The sequence below is a fragment of the Biomphalaria glabrata genome, chromosome 14 (assembly GCF_947242115.1).
Source record: "Biomphalaria glabrata chromosome 14, xgBioGlab47.1, whole genome shotgun sequence".
NCBI lineage: Eukaryota > Metazoa > Mollusca > Gastropoda > Planorbidae > Biomphalaria > Biomphalaria glabrata.
In genome coordinates this window covers 33,195,951-33,214,576 of record NC_074724.1, presented here as the reverse complement: position 1 = coordinate 33,214,576, position 18,626 = coordinate 33,195,951, and the positions used below count along the sequence as shown (strand labels likewise).

The window sequence follows — 18,626 nt, the reverse complement described above, 5'->3', positions numbered from 1 at the left end:
AGTATGTCAATTAGTGTCTGTGGCTGAGTAGCACATTCAGCAACAATAATTTCATCATCAGCATAGAGGAGTTCCCTAATTAATAGCTTTCTGACTTTGGTTTTTACCCACCATCTAGATACATTGAAGTCCACTGGTCATGTGAAGTGTTTAGTGTGAAAGGGGAGCAATCAGTAAGTCTCCTTGGCCATTGAATAGCCCCTCCACAGCAAGTCCAATGCAGCACCTCAAGGTGTCATCAAAAACTCTTCACCCTGATTTTAATTATATGACTGTATAGAATCTGGCCCTTGTTGTTTAGAGAGAGAGTGGTCCTTGAGGGACTGCAGGCACGACATGGCCTAAATTGTGCCGATGTGCCTCAAATCAAAATCAAAATCAAATCAAATCAAAAACTCTTCACCCTGCACAACCAAAACATGATTGCACCATAAACATGCTCATAACTCTCTCCATAACATTGGGGGGGGGGGGGTATCTAGGACTATCTAGGTTTCTTTGTTTCCCTAAAGCATTCAGCAAAAACAGACCAGCTATAATTGAATCTCAACATCTCGTTCTAATCCTATTCCTAATCTAATCAGGATTTGAAGGCTTGTTGGCTATTGAGTTAATCATGCCATATACCCCCACCTTCATGAAGTTCCTGGGTTCTCATTTTTTACAAAGCATATATCAGCTCACTAGACCTATGTCTGTCTGCTGGATAGAAATTTTGAACACATTATTGCTCCCACTTCCCATTCTAGGATCTAGCACAAAATTTGCACAATTATTTAATGCTGAAGACTAAGACTGCTTTATTGATCCTTACGGAAATTTGTTGTGATTACAAGGACTCTTTTCTCATATAAAGACAACACAACAGAAAAATACACGTAAATACAGCAGACAACAAAAAGAGTTCATTCAGCGACTACACACAGGTATCTTGGTCCTTTTCATGTTCCCTGATCAACGAGTGGCGGTGATATAGTGTGACCGAGTGAGGTACGAACGAGTTTTTGTATCGCTCTGTTCTTGTTTTGATTGACAGTTCGCGAAGACCTGATGTAGTTCTGGTGGAGCGGTGGCTGTTGTCTTCCAAGATTTTTTCGATTTTCCTTAGACACTTTTTGTTCAAAAAGTTCGTTTAAATGTGGTAGTGTTGTGAGTGTAACACGAATCAGTCAAAAAATTAATCATAATAAATTAATTGGTGGTATTTAATTACTTTTGTTTTATATTGAAAAGGGAAATAATTATACAGTATTTAGATTGTGGCGGTATTTCCCTTAGATAAGCTTTTTTTTTTTTTTTTTTTTGCTTAAGTAAATTAATCAGGCCCAAGTTGAAAGATTATTGGTATAAAAGATTGTGTCTGGCAAATAGGTTTTTGAAAATTTTAGCAACCCATTCTAATCCTGGTAAACTATGGTATGAATATCATTTTAGGCCTTTTTTTTTTCTCCGGTTCATAATCATGATAAACTCGTGAAACTTTTATTAGACAAAGTAAGACGCCATTTTATTTTGAGAAAACCTTTGTTGGTGGCACTAAGGGGCAAAGTAAATATACTTTTTGTCAAGTCATGACAGCTATGCACTAGTGATATATCTATAATTAGAACATGTGTTGAAAGAAAATCAAAATGTGTGGATCTATATAAGGAACAAAGAGCAATAGAGCTTGTAAGGTATGTTAAATATTGTTTTGTTTATTGCTGCCCATATCAAGTGAGTGTGTTGCTAAGTTTCTTCTTCTTCTTCGTTCTCATTGTTATGTTGGAGCGTTCAGATGACTAGACCAATACATGAGATGAACCGCGCAGTGGTTTCCAAATCAGGGAGCTCTCCATATAGTTTTCTTTGTATTGGGGTGTTTTGGGGCCAGTGTCTTATACGGGCCTCTTGATAAAGAGAGCAGTTTTGGAGGACGTGGTCGGCATTTTCTGGTGATACTCCACATGGGCAGATTTCACTGGTTCCAATTTTGAGCTTCCGGTACATGTGTTGTCGCATTCTGTTAGACGTTGATCTTGTCGGGATAGATAGCTTTTAGTAAGCGTCATTTTCTTATGATTTGGATGAGAGCTCGTCCATTTCTCATTTATTTTATTTACAATTAATTTCTTCAATTCTTCTGGATAGATTGCAGAGTTTATTTGCGAGTTAGTTCTCCCACTCTTGGCGAGTGTGTCAGCCTTCTCATTTCCTTCTAGTTGTATATGAGCTGGTATCCATTGAATAACAGTTTTTTTTTGCTGTTGTTGTTGAGCTTTGTAAGTGCTGCCCTGAGACTTTTTAAGTTTCTAACTCTATAGTAAAAACAAGAAAAACATACAAATACTATTTAAAAAAAACAACAATGAAGCTTATTTGAAGTGTAATTGTATCAATTATTTCGGATCAATTATGCAATTAAATTAGTAATAGATCTAAAGTGACAATAATACATCTGTGCGATTAGAAATATTTGTATCAATCGTTTTTGTTATTTAGCTCAAGTTTATGTTTTTACCTTTATCAATGTGCTATATGATTCTTTCCCTTGTCTGGACCAGTTGGGGAAAAAAAGGTGTGTGTGTGTGTGTGTGGGGGGTATCTGACTATCTGTTACTATGATCGCTTTTTAAATGCATAACAAAAATTGTTCACTTGTGGCTCAAGCTTCCTCAAGGGCACTATTTTAACTTGTACCACCATATCTGTCAAGTACAATCTCTTTCCCTTATTTGATACCAAACAAGTTAATTGATTAATTTTTTAATTATTTTTTTTTAAATTGATCCTTGTTTTGTCAGGTACAAGAAATACATGGCAACATTTCAGCTTGATCCGAGATTGGGGTGTAGGGTGTGGGAGAAATAACGTCCTCAACATTTTTAACCGACCGACAGACAGACAGATAAGTTTCTGATTAAATTATCTAGTCAGTGCTAATCATATGTCTATTCTTATCCATATCAACGTTTTAAAAAAGTGCACTAACATGATTCCCTTCAAAGCTTTACAGATTTACAGACCAGCCTACCGTTACGCATATTGCTACGCGTATTCGTTACGCAAAATCTCTTATAAATGACGGCCAGTACGCAAATACAAATCTAATCCGTCGCGTTACGCCTTTCCTATTTTTTTTTCCCCTCTCTAGACTAGCTTACCAGCGGTCTCGGGGGTCACGCTAAGCCATCCTGTGGGGGAAAAAAACAGAAATGGTGGTGTGAACACCATCATGTATGTGGCATGTTGTAGACTTATATAATCCAATACACGTACAACTCTTTGTAAAGCATCTATTAGGATTCCCACCAGAAGCTTTGCTGAGATATTGTTTGACTAGAGTGTCTCACAAATGAAAGGCTCATTGTCTTACAACAAACTCTAATGACTAGATCATATTCATCTCATCTGTCCCTAGACTGTCAGCATAGGGGTGCTGTGACAGTTGTAGGTGTGCTGTGGCAGTTCTAGGGGCGCTGTGACAGTTCTATGGGCGCTGTGGCAGTTATAGGGGCGCTGTGGCAGTTCTATGGGTGCTGTGGCAGTTCTATGGGTGCTGTGGCAGTTCTAGGGGTGCTGAGACAGTTCTAGGTGTTGGTAGTGCTTGTTGGTGTTAAATTAGTCTATCATGTACATTCACTAGTGTCTATTATAACTCATTACAAGCACGAGTTGTCGATCTCATTATGGTGTAGAACCAGTGCCGGAGTTTAGTAAATAGAGGCTCTGGGCAGGATTTTAATATCAAGCTTTAATATAAATTCACTTACTAATTAATACATTTAGTACATTTAAAGGCTTAGTCTTCTTTTGAAGGCCCAGGGCTGCTTCAGTGACAACGTCAATCTTGCACTGTCTTATCTCCGGCCCTGAGTAGTACAAACACTGGTAATGTAGGCCTTCAGGAAGGATACGGTAATGGTACATTTAGTTTACTTAAACATATCGATTTAGAAATATTAAAACACACATTTTAATTGTTTTGAATACCACAATTTCCTTTTCTTTATATTTATCTAGGGGTGGGGAGGCATTAATTCGTCCCGTAATAAATTAGGCCATGACTGGCAAATAGGCCTAGTTGAAATTTTATATTTTATGACGACGGGTGCTTTTGAAATGAGACTACGGTAGCTATTCCCCTTGCACTGCCAGCACGGATAGAAAAATTGAGCAGTGTCATTGTTGTGTTTTATGCTTACATAACCTCAAGTGTGTAGTTCAAGTGTGTAGTTGAAGTGGTAGGCGATAGGTGTTCACGTCTTCTTGAGTGTTATCCCACGTCCTCTGCGTGCAGTCTCGCTGGCTTATCGCATGTACGCTTGACATTTTCCTATACAGATCTAGACACCATCATAGGAGAAGAACTTGCGTTTCTACCGTATAGAATAGATTAGAGATCTACGTATTGTGCTACCGGCAAAGTGCTAAATCCAGGCATGAAAGAAATAGCACTATAAAGTCGTACACGGCAAACACATTCTAAACACATGTAAATAGCGGGAACTCCAACGCTTTAAGAATGCAACAAAAATTGTTCAGATTACTAGAAATTAGAAATCTATATTTTTTTAAACAAATTTAAAATCCATATTTCACACTTTGCCTGAAGCAGTTCTAGTCAAGAAAATGGATTACCTACTTTTCCTTGCAAGCTTCATTCAATTGGTATTCTTAACCTATCCCTTTATCCTTTTAACCGTTGGGGCACCACATATAATCAGTCGACCGTCTTTCTCCATTCTTTTGCCTTGGATATAAGCTCTTCCAATGACATGAATGCCAAATGTCGTACGTTACCTAATACTCAGCTACAGAAATGAAAGTACAAAACATGCTAATCCAATCTAAACTACATCATTTCACAAGTATATGTTTTAGGAGTTGTTTGTTTTAAGGAACGCGTAAAATTGAAAGTTTATTTATTTATTTGAGTCATGTGTGGAGCACGAGTATATGTTCTTTGATATTCATCCTTTGATTATTGAAATTGAGTGTTTATATAAATATATATAGGGCGATAATATTGGGTCTGACGTCGTTTATGAAGAAAAGTTCGTATAGCCTCCCTTACTATACATCGCTCTTCTTGTCTACCTTTCACTGTGTGTACGAACTATTTTGATTTTGTATAAAGGAGTACTGAATAAGTCTTAAATTAGTACCTTTCTCATATTTTTTTTCCTTTCAAATTTTTTTTCGTGGCCAGATTTTTTGTTTAGTACAAGTGTTTTTAACGTGGCGTTACGCTGGATTAAGCGGTTAATACCGTCAACATGAGCATGCAGACACTATGACCGACCCGACCAATGCTTCTTAGCCTCAGCGAGGCGCCCGGGTGGAAACGGTCGTTTAACGTTTGAGGGAGACCATAAGCCTCATAGGGAAGCAAATCAGAACACCCTCTAAAGTGCCTAAGGACCGAGTCCGTTGCACTGGCGGGGATGGAAGAGATCCCCATCAAACACTATCCACACACAGTTCCTCAAGAGCCGTTTTATGGCTGGCATCCGCACGGCTGGTGTGGAGCATAGAAGGAATTTGAGGAAATTTCTCAGGTGTGCTTGGCCTTCTTCTTCTCATCTAACCCGAGCGTAATGTGAACAATTATATAAGGGGGTCAAACCCTACATAATTAGCCACAGCTGTGAATACAGTTGGATCAACCAATATAAGAAAGTAATTATTTCAATGGTTAATTCTTTTTATTGATTCATGCCTTGTCTATGACATTGAATAATTGTTCAAACTTTCAATTTGATCCGAGAATGGGTGTGGGAGAGATAGCATGTAACGTGCTGTATTTAATAAGATAGTGCTGTCGGAGATGGATCGTTACTAGAATGTCATTGTCGGATCTCAAAAAGTGTGTCTTTTTGTACGTCTGTCTCGCCGTCTGATTTTTCTCCCTCTTTCTTGCTCTCCCATTCTTTCTCTCCCCCCCCCCCATCTTTCTCCACTCTTTCACTTCCTACATCTCCCCTCTATGTCTAAAACTTGTTTTGGTTGAAATTACGCTGGAAAATTTGAAAGAACTTTCTGCCCCCGCTATATGCCGCGAATGTTGACTTAGCCAGAGCCTCAAGGCAAGCACGATGAGATCTGAAGAGGGTACTATACAAATACATCACACTATAGACTCTCTTCCTAACACGTAAATCTACTCTTTTTTTTTATACAAAGCTCATATCAGCTCTGTCTGGTCTTTTTGTCTGTCTGGTAAAAAGTGTGTACACGTTATTTCTCCCACACCCATTCTCGGATCAAGCTGAAACTTCGCACAATTATTCACTGACATAGACAAGACATGGATTAAGAAAAGTAACCAATTAGACGATTAATTACTGGTAATAGCAACAATAGAAACTAATATTTCAGTATTCACAGATATGGGCTAAATTTGTTGGGTATAGTCCCCTTAAATAATTGTTAACGCTCTTTCTCCCTCATGCATTCTCCGATCAAGTTGATACTTTAAAAAATTATTTATTGTACCTAACAAAACATGAAACAATAAAAAAAAAATACCCAATTAGTCAATAAATCATTGGAAATTAATTATTTTGTTTGGTATCGAATAAGGGAAATAATTTGTATTTTATTGGTAAAGATGGTGTAAGGATGGAGCTATTCCCCTATAGATTAAGCTTTTTTTTTTCTTTTTTTTTAATGATTGTTTATATTTTGCTTGTTAACTTTCCAGCTGCAAATACCTTCTTACTATTAGTAGATTGAGTAATAACTTTCAATACTAGACACTGATTAAGGAGCACTAGATTCTTGTGGTATAGGTCTACTGCTATGACCATCCATTTTTCAACAATAGATAGGGCTTTTTAACTTCGCGGTGTAGACCGTCCGCACTCTTCGCTATCATTCTGCTGCAAGAGGCTCTTAATACACTGCATTCTTCGTGTCACTGACTTATCTAATTATGCAAATCTATGTCGATGTCTGTCTCAATTGACATTTTAGTTCGTCTGTATGCTCGCCCTTATATGAGCTGACACTTGAACTTCATATATACGCCATTGTTATTTGGTCACGTGGCTCAAGCTGCTTTATGTTATCGCAGTTCTGTGTCTTCTATGCTGCGGCTAGACTGACATGCTTAGATAAACAGTTTTAGTTTTAGCTTGTTGTTTGGAAAAGTATAATAGCTTCCACTTTGAAAAAAGGTGATCTTAAAATGCTTTCTATTCTAATCGCCAGGAGACTTTCTATTCTAATCGTCATGTACAATGGCATTTAGAAGTAACATAACATAAAACCAGTTCTTCCGATTGGTAGTCGTTTCCCGATGGCTCAGTTTCGTCAAAAAATGTTTCCTGAGTTCGGGTGAATATATTTCACAAATCAATTCAAATGAGCTGGTACTATAGTATAACTATACAGTAACACTAATGAGGCTTGTTTCCGAGTTCGACGGCTTAAGGAAGTGTGCTATATTTCATTTAGAAGCTTTGTAGAAAACAGTAGAAAGCCCTTGTAGAAAACAGTAGAAAGCACTTGTAGAAAACAGTAGAAAGCACTAGTAGAAAACAGAAAGTACTTGCAGAAAACAGTAGAAAGCCCTTGTAGAAAACAGTAGAAAGCCCTTGTAGAAAACAGTAGAAAGCCCTTGTAGAAAACAGTAGAAAGCCCTTGTAGAAAACAGTAGAAAGCCCTTGTAGAAAACAGTAGAAAGCCCTTGTAGAAAACAGTAGAAAGCCCTTGTAGAAAACAGTAGAAAGCCCTTGTAGAAAACAATGGAAAGGCTGTGCAGAATTACATTAGAAAAGCTTTGCAGAGATACAGTAGAAAAGCTGTGCAGAATTACAGTAGAAAAGCTTTGCAGAATTTCAGTAGAAAAACTTTGCAGAATTACAGTAGAAATGCTTTGCAGAGTTACAGTAGAAAGGTCGTGCTGAATTACAGTAGAAAAGCTTTCCAAAAATTTTAAAAAGCCTTGCAGAAATACCTTTCGACCCCTTCAGACGTAATGACTATGGTTCATCAAAAAGAAATGAGCTGAAAGCCTGGGGTATCAACTATGGTCGGATCATTGTCACCCCTGTACCTTTTCATAGAGGATTTTTGTTTCAAACCGAAACCTTTGCTATTGTAAGGTGTGAAATATATTTACTAAATACACGATTTCATCTAGAAACTTAAGCATGAATGAGCAAAGAAAGGAAAGACAAAGTACATGTAGAGTTAGTAGAGACTACAGATAAGAAGTTTGAATAAATAATAAGAGCATAATGAAATTTACTATTTGTTTTATCTTATCCTTCACTCCACACGAAGACTAGTTGTTTAAATTATCTCATCATTGTGATATTAGTATGACATCATCTTCTTGTTATCTCAGTCTGCAACATTCGCGTCTGCTATGAAATCACGCCTGGTACACTCGCGTCTGCTATGCTCATGGCTCTATACTCACGTCTGATACCTTTACGCATGCGACATTCACGTCTGCTACCTTTACGCATGCTACATTCACGTCTGCTACATTCACGCATGCTACATTCACGTCTGCTACATTCACGTCTGATACCTTTACGCGTGCTACATTCACGTCTGATACCTTTACGCATGCTACATTCACGTCTGCTAGACCCACTTTTGCTAGTATGCTACACTCATTCTGTTACATTGACGTCTGCTAGTCTGCTATACTCATTCTGCTACAGTCACGTCTGCTACATTCACGACTCGTATCATACCCTTCTATAAACTTTTCTCACATTTCGAACTTAAATTTTATGTTATATTTCCTCTCAAGGCTCTGCAGCCTAAGTCTAGATTTGTGATCTATTTGTGTGTGTACTTTCATAATGTTTCAGCAGAAGTAGGCTAATGCCTTGGGAGATCGAAATGGCGCGTTTTGAAACATATCTTTAAAAAAAAAATATAATAGATAATGTCATCGTCACATGATCGTGAGATAGAAAAACCCCCCACATCCTTGTTGTTACCGGTCATTGACTTGTAGCATCTAATTGCTGGTTGACAACTAAACAATCATTTATGTAATCTACGTTTTAATTTCTTGAAATCTGAAGTGAAATCTATTTACCCTGATACCGGGGCTGCTTCTGTTTTTTTTGTTTTTTGTTTTTAACTGAGCAAGTAGTTAATTGTTATAATGTGAGTTTTTTTTTTGTTTTGTTTTGACAAGGTTCTTAATGACCTACTTTTCCCTAACCATGACCGGTGTAATTAATAGACTTATAATATAATGATGTCCTTATATCGCAATGTTGACCTTTCACCTGTGTTACAGTGTATGTGTCGTTGACGTCGTTAGAGCCACGACGTCCTCATTCATTTTTTTGTTAGAACGCACGATAACGCAGCTACCAAAAAGGAAGCATCCATTGGTGACGCCCTCACAAAACAAAACAACGAAACCTTTCTCTGGCGTTCTTTCTCTTTTTCTCACCGTTTCTCTCCCGCTCGTATTTTCTCTCTACCCCTCTCCCTCTGTCTTTCTCTATCTCTTTCTCTCTGCCACTCTCTTTGTCTCTCCCCCCACTCGTCCTCTCTTTTTCTCTCCCTCTTTATTTTCCCCCTCTCTCTTTCTCTTTCTCTTACCCTGTCTTTCTCTCTCTCTATCTCTCTTTCACTCAACTTCTTTCTCTCTCCCTCTCTTTCTCTCTCCCTCTCTTTCTCTCTCCCTCTCTTTCTCTCTCCCTCTCTTTCTCTCTCCCTCTCTTTCTCTCACCCTCTTTCTTAAACAATAGAATCTAAAAAGGGACACTATTCTCAATGGAAGTATTTTGGTAAATATACCGATACCTGACGTGTATATAGGTATGTCATGTACCAGACTTCTCGATTTTTTTTTTTATATGTCGCACACCAAGTTTGCCTTATTGGGGGGGGGGGGGAGTGTGGGGCCCACCAAGTTATTCTTGAACTCGGGCCTACGTGTACCTTGCTACGCCACTGCATTTTTTGTACTTTTCTGCAATCTTGCTATTATTTAAATATTTTGAAAACCAATAATTCCGCATAACGTAATACTTTCCCTACAAACATGCCCATTATGGCCCAATATCAATTTTGATTAGGGTTATCCCCCATTGCCCTAATTGCAGCCCTAAATAGCCCCATGTGGGCCCTAATGGGAGCGGGTACCGTTTGCACATTGGCGTCATTAGGGCCCCATTAGGGGCCAATAGGGGCAACCCTAATCGTGCCAATATCGGCCCAGAAAGGGTAAAACCACTTCCGGATTCATTAGGGATTTCCAGAATCGCGCCCTAATCAAGCCCATACTAGCCCCAATGGTCCTAATAGTTTTAAGTTATCAACAATGAGAAGATTCTTTATGGTTTTTGTGTACACTCCGTGATGACTACATTCTGTAAATCTGGTAAAATTTTGGAAGAAAAATGTATTTATTCAAAATATTTTTCTATGCCTTTTTCTGAACATCCCCGCTTTATAAGAGACTTTTCCCTTTTTTTTTTTGTTGGTCTTTGTTTAGTCAGCATGTTCCACTGTTGATTTTGTTTATGGATTAAAATAAAATGACGCATTAAATAAATATTTTTTTTATTTTTTTTTAATTTCAGACTGGTGTGTTACGCAATGTAGGCTACCTGTTATATTCACCACTGAATAGACTAATGGTACAAACTTGTGTTGCCTTTATCTAGAAATTCTAGACTTCATGGATCTATGAAGGCGAAGGTCGCTAGGTGATGCGAACGTTAAGTCTCTAACCAGTACTCTACGCTCCACTTCTTAAGTCGTCCGTCACTTAAAAGGCTTCATCGTTTGAAAGGCATTCCTTCAGTAACACGCCTGATTACATACAGGAGTTTTCAAATCTTTAAAGAAAGCAACAAACAATTTGGTTACACTAAAGAGATGTATGCAAATTAGAGTACATTGACATTGCAGACTATATGAATAAAACTATAGTAACCCAAAAAAGACTTCATCGTTTGAAAGGCATTCCTTCAGTAACACGCCTGATTACATACAGGAGTTCTCAAATCTTTAAAGAAAGCAACAAACATTTTGTTACACTAAAAAAAATGTATGCAAATTGGAGTACATTGACATTGCAAACTACATAAATAAAATTGTAGTAACCCCCCCCCCAAAAAAAAAAAAAAACAGCAACAACCCATCTCCTTGCCGATTGTGGATATTATTATCGAGGGGAGATAACTCACCATGCTTTCGCAGAAGTCAAATTACCGCCATAGGTACGAAGCCCTTGGAGATGATGAAGAAGCCGGAAGTGCTATCCAAAGACCACGAAACAAAGGGTACGTAAGGATTATGGACAATTTTAACCAAATTTGTAAATTTGCATGTCAGAGCTGTTCAGTTTGTGTTGTATTGTGATACGTTCATAGGTCATATCTAATCTAAAGCTAGGTTGGGCGGTCAGTGGAGAGAGATCTAAAAGACGCTTTCCCACTATATGCCGACAGTACAAATAGTTATTCGAGCATTTCATTATAATTTATAAGACATTTTTCACACGACATGGCCTAAACTGTGCCGATGTGCCTAAAACCCGATGTATCAAAACATCCTACATTTGTACAGTTCGACGTGAGCATAGTATTTAGTTTGTTGTTAATGTCAAAGAAATAACAATGAACTTCCTTATTTTTTCAGGCTTTGTGTGCTATTGGTCAGATATGTAAAGATTATATAATTTTCCTTGGCTGCCGAGGGTGTCATGTGGCCTGCACAACGACCCAACCTCCTTTACTTTACGCAATTAATGCTAGGTGCTCATTAGAGTTAGGCGTCCTGACAACTCCCAAGTTAAGTTTCCCTGTCTTCCCTGGGGTTTCAACTTCGAGTTTTTCCCCCTACATTTCTGAGGCCCAAACCTACGTTGTCCCACCACGTCACTTAAGTTAATTGGCTTTAATGGGTTTTCTTTGAAATTCTTTGCGCATTGTTTGAAGTAATGATTTGTTTTCTTCAAAGCTCATATCATTTCACTCTTTCTGTCTGTCTCTGTCCGTCTGGGTGGATTCTTTTACACGTTTTTTTTTCTCCCAAATTTTGCACAATTATTCTTAGTCGACGACAATGCAGTTAAAAAAAAACAACTAATTAGCTAATGAATTAGAGGCAATTAATTAATTTTATGTTTATTAGAAAAAGGAGAGATAAACCTATCAATATTTTGAGATGACAGTGATTGAGCGGTGCTTTTCCTTTTATAATTTTTCAAAGTATTTTTTTAATTTTATTTTGCTTGCTTTTATACTTAGGAAGACTAATTTAGGTTATCTGTCAGGCTCTTCCACACTCTGTCCTATGCAGATAAGTCAAACTGAGGTAACTTTCAAATAACGAAACCCAATAACACAGGCGAAAGGCCAACGCCATTACTATATAGGTTGGTCGACGCTGATAGCCAATGTCGAACAGGAAGTTTAATAATAACGTAGGGAACCGTCGAATGTTGTCAAGCTAAATCTTTACGTCCAAGAAAACTACCTCTCGCTCTAAAGCCTTCAAAAGTTGTCTGTTTACGTAGCGCTATTCTTCCTCAAAACCTGGTCACGTTTTTACTAGTCGCGTCATTGTCTCGAAGTCAAAAACTTTCCCTTTCTACGAAACAAATAATTAATTCCTAATCGTGCCTCAACAATCAACACCGACATTTAAAAGTTGCTGTTTGTATATTGTGTGTGTGTGCCGGTACTTAGCCGTATGTATGAGAAAAATGACCTTTCAATACGATCTTGGAAACAGTTTTGACTCTTGGTTAATTATTGTGTAGAAGGCTAAGGTGTTGAGTCTGGGATGGGTCAGGCTAACAACCGACGTAGCATTCACACTGTCCAGTTGTGTCCGTGACGTTATACCCTTCATGATTCATATCTGCAGCTAATACACTATTTACAAAGCTTTTATGAACTCACTTTGCCTGTCTGGTAAAAAGTTTGTACACGTTATTTCTCCCACACCCGACCTTGGATTAAGCTGAAATTTTGCACAATTATTTCTTTTACCTGACAAAACAAGAATCTATGCAAAAAAAAACTAAACAACTAGTTAATTAACTATTGGTAACTAATTACTATAACTAAATATTGTATATTAATTAATTAGTATCCTGAACAAGGGAAAGTAATTGTACTTGACTGAAGTGGTGGAATAAGCTGAATTAGTCCCCTTTATAGGTCGCCGCTCAAATTAAAACAAACAATATCACAGTGACTCCTCGAATCGGAAACCAAACGCTTCACCGCTCAGCCACTGCGCTCCATTTTGACCGTTATACTTTTTTTTTTTCAAAATATAATCTGTACGACATGGCAACCAACTATTGGTCTAAACTACCCACGGGTTGTGACGTTGATGGTCAGTGTTTAGGCCTTCTAAAACGAATGGCCTCGTGAATATGCCGGCTAAAACGGGCAACCCCGATTTTCATAGTCTACTTTCATTTTCGTGTAAAATTATAAACTGTTAAGGGAGCATCTCGCCATGTTTGACATAGAGCTAAAATCCAATGCACTAGATCTGTGATGCACAAACTAAGGGCCGCGGGTCATATCCGGTTATTACTTAATGGAGCTGATTTAAGACGCCAGTTTATTTACACAATGGGATGATCGTCATATGTCTCTATATCCCTCTTTAGTTTCCCAGCAGTCAATTTCCCATGCTTCTTGCCTGAAGTGCAAGGCCTACTCTTTTGTGTGTACACTTATTCTGCAACGTCATAAGTCTTTTCGGTCACGTCACAATTTCCAATGTCGCTAAATTCAGTGCACACTTATCATGTACAAAGGTATATATATATTCTCTAAACCCACCATTAGTTCCATACGTTTTGATGCGGCCCGCGCTCGAATAAAAGTCACCAGCCCCTCGAATGTACACTTATTAGAATGTCATTTCTTGCTATGCTTCAGTGACGCGCTTATAAATAAGGCGTTTCAAATCCCCCCCCCCCCTTTTTTTTTCCCTTTTTTTTTTCCACGAGACATTTCAAGTCGGCGGTCACACGAACGACGCTACTGCTGCAAATCTTTCACCTGTGCTGTTTACCAACTTTTTTATTAAATAGGTCCTGACTAACGTAATAAGCAGCCCGGCCCTTCAGCCCCATTATTTTAAAATAAATTCCTTGTGTATGTACTTGTATATGCACAAAGAGCTCTGTAGGCGTGCGTCCCATCCTCCAAGACTGTGAGAACTCCTGAAACATTTTGTAAGGGAAACGTACCCTAACGTTGGTGTGAAAAATCACATTCGTAATGCTCCTAAACCAGGACTATAATCAGGGGCGTTTCTTTCATGCTAAGAGACTGGGAATGGAGCGAATTCGGATTGTTTATCTTACTTCATCTATTTTTATTACTTGCATTCATAGGACCATCTCTTTCTTTAGAGCATTGTATTAGCTACATCGAGCTTTCAAGTACAATCTTCTGATTTTTCTCCCTTTTTTTCTTACCATCCATTTGTATACTTACATGAACATCTATACTTACATAATTTCTGTAATTACATAATGTGTGTACTTACAGAGACGAATAATGAAATAGATGTATATTATTATATATGTTTGTATGCTGACAAAAACTGTATACTTACATAACCATGTGTGCTGAAACACACTTGCTTACTTATAAACTTTTATACTTACATAGCCCTAGAAGAATACTTACATAGACGTGTATACGTTTATGGACTTGTAGCCTATACAATGCTTACATATGTTTGTAAACTTAAATGGACTTCTAAAATATATTTACATAGACTTATATATGTATTTAGGATTGTATGCATACATAGACTTGTATATCATACTTACATAGAATCGTATGCTATACTTACAGAGACTTGTATACTATATGTACATAGGCTTGTATACCAATTACTTAGATAGACTTGTATGCTTACACTTACATAGACTTGTATGCTTACACTTACATAGACTTCTTTGCTTACATAGACGTGTATGCTTGCATTGACTTGTATGCTTACATAGACGTGTATGTATACATAGATTTGTATGCTTACATAGTCTTGTATGCTTATATAGACTTGTATGCTTATATAGACTTGTATGCTTACATAGTCTTGTATGCTTACATAGACTGGTATGTTTACATTGACTTGTATGCTTACATAGACTTGTATGTTTACATTGACTTGTATGCTTACATTGACTTGTATGCTTACATAGACGTGTATGCTTACATTGACTTGTATGCTTACATAGACGTGTATGCTTATATAGACTTATATGCTTACATAGGCTTGTGTTCTATATTAACATAGACTCGTCCCGCGCCCATCTTTTTAACAACTGAGCTACGCCGCCGAGTTTTGTCCTTCAAATGTCGGTGAACAGTAGATCTAGTATACGCTACGGCACGTTAGGTGCAGAGTGGTTCTCATTCCCTGCACCGCAGACCCACTAACATTCCACTTTCTCTCCTCGGCTGGAAACAAAAAAAAGTGGGTGTTCTTCATAATTTGATCTCTTTCGGAAGTTGAGCGACATACGGTGTTCATATTTGCGTCTTATTAATATAACCAAACTTTACAGATGTGAGGTCAAAAAATGGGGAGGGGGGTGTTAGCAACTGACACAAATTAGAACCCTTCACCACTCCACCCAAAAAGGCAAAATAAATGTAAAAGTAGACTTTATTAATTTTTTTTTGTGTGCGAAAAGTTGGGACAAAAGGGAGGGCGGGGGGATAACAACTGACACAAATTAGAACCTTTCACCAGCCCACCAAATAGGCGAATGACATGTAAAAGTGGACTTTATTTTTTTTTTTTCAGTACTTGGAACCGTCGAGGACTTAAGGAGTTGTAAGAGGGAGGAGTGGGGGGGGGGAGGGTTTTCTTTCCCTGTTTGTACGTTGAAGTTTGTGTGTAGGCCATACCTGTGCTTCCTTCTTACCTACTGGCGGCTGTCACGGGGAGACGTAGCTACGGCGGCTGATATGCATCACAATCACAGGCGGGCGTAAGTGTCTTGGTCTTTGTTTCTGTTTAGACCCGAAACAATTTGGACTCGGCTGTGCTCTGAGCTGGTAACGTCTTGATAGTTGGTGACTGTATTGTGGACGTTATCACTAGTCTAGACCCCCCATAAAACATTTAGATCTGAATCTAGGAACTAATAAGGTAATGAATCTAGAGAAAAGATTTGTGTGACACGTTCGGTTAGTTCTCAACTTCTGACACCAAACTTAGTTATATGTTTCTTAATCATGTAAACTTAGTGCTTTATCTTTATTGTATGTATCAGTATAATGTGTTGTTTTCTGTGCTATAATACAGTGATTAATTTCTATTGGAATTAGACAAACTGGATAAAGGAAATAGTTTTCAGTGCTGTATAGTGTTGCTTTTGTTTTCTGACTTAACTGAAGATTTCTGAGTTTAACCTGCTTTTAAGTATCCTCTCGGAAGGAATTCTTTAAAAGGAATTTCTTTATTTTTTTCTTTTTGACAACAAGGGCTCGAAGCGTGGGTCTCAGAGTTACACTGTCTAGGGCACCCTGCTTCGGCGAGGAGCCTTTGTGTCGACGGTGTAGAGGATAACGACTGGGAATCCTTTCGTAGCCCATCTTTGAGAAAGCTGTTCATACTGTAAGAAGCAGCTTCATGCACAGAGTTCAAATGAGATGAACCACCGAAAGTTGTGTATACTCCCAGTCACACGCACTAATAAAGGTATTACGGTATTGAATAATGCCAAAGGTTACATGCTGATATTATTGTTACAAAGCTTATATCAACTTCACTATGTTTGTCTGGTAAAAAGTTTGAGCTGGTTTTTTTTTTCTTTCTTCTGCCACTTCCCATTCTCGGATTAAGTTGAAACTTTGCTCAGTTATCTATTGTACCTGACAAAAAGTATATAACATTAGTTAATTAGTTGTTTTTTTTTTGTTTCATATCGAAATATGGGGAATAAATGCTACTTAATGAGAGATGTTGGTGTGTATATATGGATTTATTTCCCTTGATACCATTTGTCTTCTTTTTTCTCCCACTTATTCTACGATCAAGTTGAAATTTTGCATAATTATTCACAGTCGATGACAATAAACGAATGAATAAAAAAAAAATATATAAGGGTTATCTTCGAGTCCGAATTAATTGTTTTATAAAGCAGAAAGGTGGATAAACCCTGCCATCTTGAGATAATTGGCAGTAGTTAGCGGTTCTTTCCCTTAGGAAACTTTTGTTTAAAAATCGTTATTGTTGTTTTTCAACTTCACTATGTTTGTCTGGTAAAAAGTTTGAGCTGGTTTTTTTTTTCTTTCTTCTGCCACTTCCCATTCTCGGATTAAGTTGAAACTTTGCTCAGTTATCTATTGTACCTGACAAAAAGTATATAACATTAGTTAATTAGTTGTTTTTTTTTGTTTCATATCGAAATATGGGGAATAAATGCTACTTAATGAGAGATGTTGGTGTGTATATATGGATTTATTTCCCTTGATACCATTTGTCTTCTTTTTTCTCCCACTTATTCTACGATCAAGTTGAAATTTTGCATAATTATTCACAGTCGATGACAATAAACGAATGAATAAAAAAAAAATATATAAGGGTTATCTTCGAGTCCGAATTTATTGTTTTATAAAGCAGAAAGGTGGATAAACCCTGCCATCTTGAGGTAATTGGCAGCAGTTAGCGGTTCTTTTCCTTAGGAAACTTTTGTTTAAAAATCGTTATTGTTGTTTTTCTGTTTTTGTTGATATGTCATTTCACTATAAAGTTAAGTAACCGACTTTGACTTTTCATGAACGTATTAATGTTGTCACCCAGTAACTGGTCGCCTACAGCCCAAAATAAATAGCCTACTCAATGATTCGGAATGCAGCAGGAGTGTATCAGGCTAGGGACCTGGGCATAGAGTGTAACTTTTTAAATAGCATTCTGGGTTGTCCTTGCTTTAAAAATAGATTCCTGTTTTCTGCGTTTTACTTTTTTTTTTTTTTTTTTTTAGATATTTTCCCATGTCGATTCAGTAGTCCAGCTTCTTTATAAGAACACTGTCGATCTTCTGCAATGCCAGTTTTGATGCCCAGAATTGTCTCCCAATAAATCTCCGTTTGATAAGGTTCTCTTTGATCTTTTTAATCGAATTGTATCTTTTTTTTTTTTTTCGACATTGATATTTGCCAGCGTTAAATCTTAAAACCAGGGGCGTAGCTTGGGATGTGGGGTCCCAGGAGGCTTGACCTCTTCAGGGGACCCTGCATTTTAACATTTAGACATGAGTTAATTGCGATAATCTTTAATGTAAAAGCAAATTTTGGACACTCATTTGGGGGACCCCTCAAGTGGAAGACCGGGGGGGGGGGGTTCGAATTTGGACCTCCCTCACTCACCCTAGCTACGCCGCTGCTTAAAATGTTATCATTTCTGGACTACATGTTATATTTTCTGTACACTAACATTGCGTGGTTTGTCCTACATATTATTTGCCTTAGATACCAGACAATCTAATGTAAACCCTCCCCCACCCCACACACACACACATGCACATTTACACCAAAGCACATGCGGTATTCTATCCACACACTAACTACCCTCAAACTTATGAATCCTAATATCCGCTACTTGAAATAGGTCTTCGGCAATCTGCATTAAAATAAGTTAGACTAAAAGGTATATTG

General features: G+C 37.7%; 1 protein-coding gene across 4 annotated transcripts in view; it reads left to right on the top strand.

The window, feature by feature from the left end:
* LOC106061548 (glutathione hydrolase 1 proenzyme-like) overlaps positions 1 to 18,626 on the top strand; it is a 57,150-nt gene that overhangs the window by 2,366 nt on the left and 36,158 nt on the right. Inside the window, exons 1-2 of one of the 4 annotated variants that reach the window (XM_056011636.1) lie at positions 1,545 to 1,676; positions 10,551 to 11,255. In XM_056011636.1, coding sequence (XP_055867611.1) covers positions 11,161 to 11,255 — 95 coding nt within the window. In that variant the 5' untranslated portion in view covers positions 1,545 to 1,676; positions 10,551 to 11,160. Of the gene's footprint in view, positions 1 to 1,544; positions 1,677 to 10,550; positions 11,256 to 15,806; positions 15,956 to 15,982; positions 16,117 to 18,626 lie in introns of those variants that run through there. The other 3 variants (XM_056011637.1, XM_056011639.1, XM_056011641.1) reach the window with 3 other exon arrangements.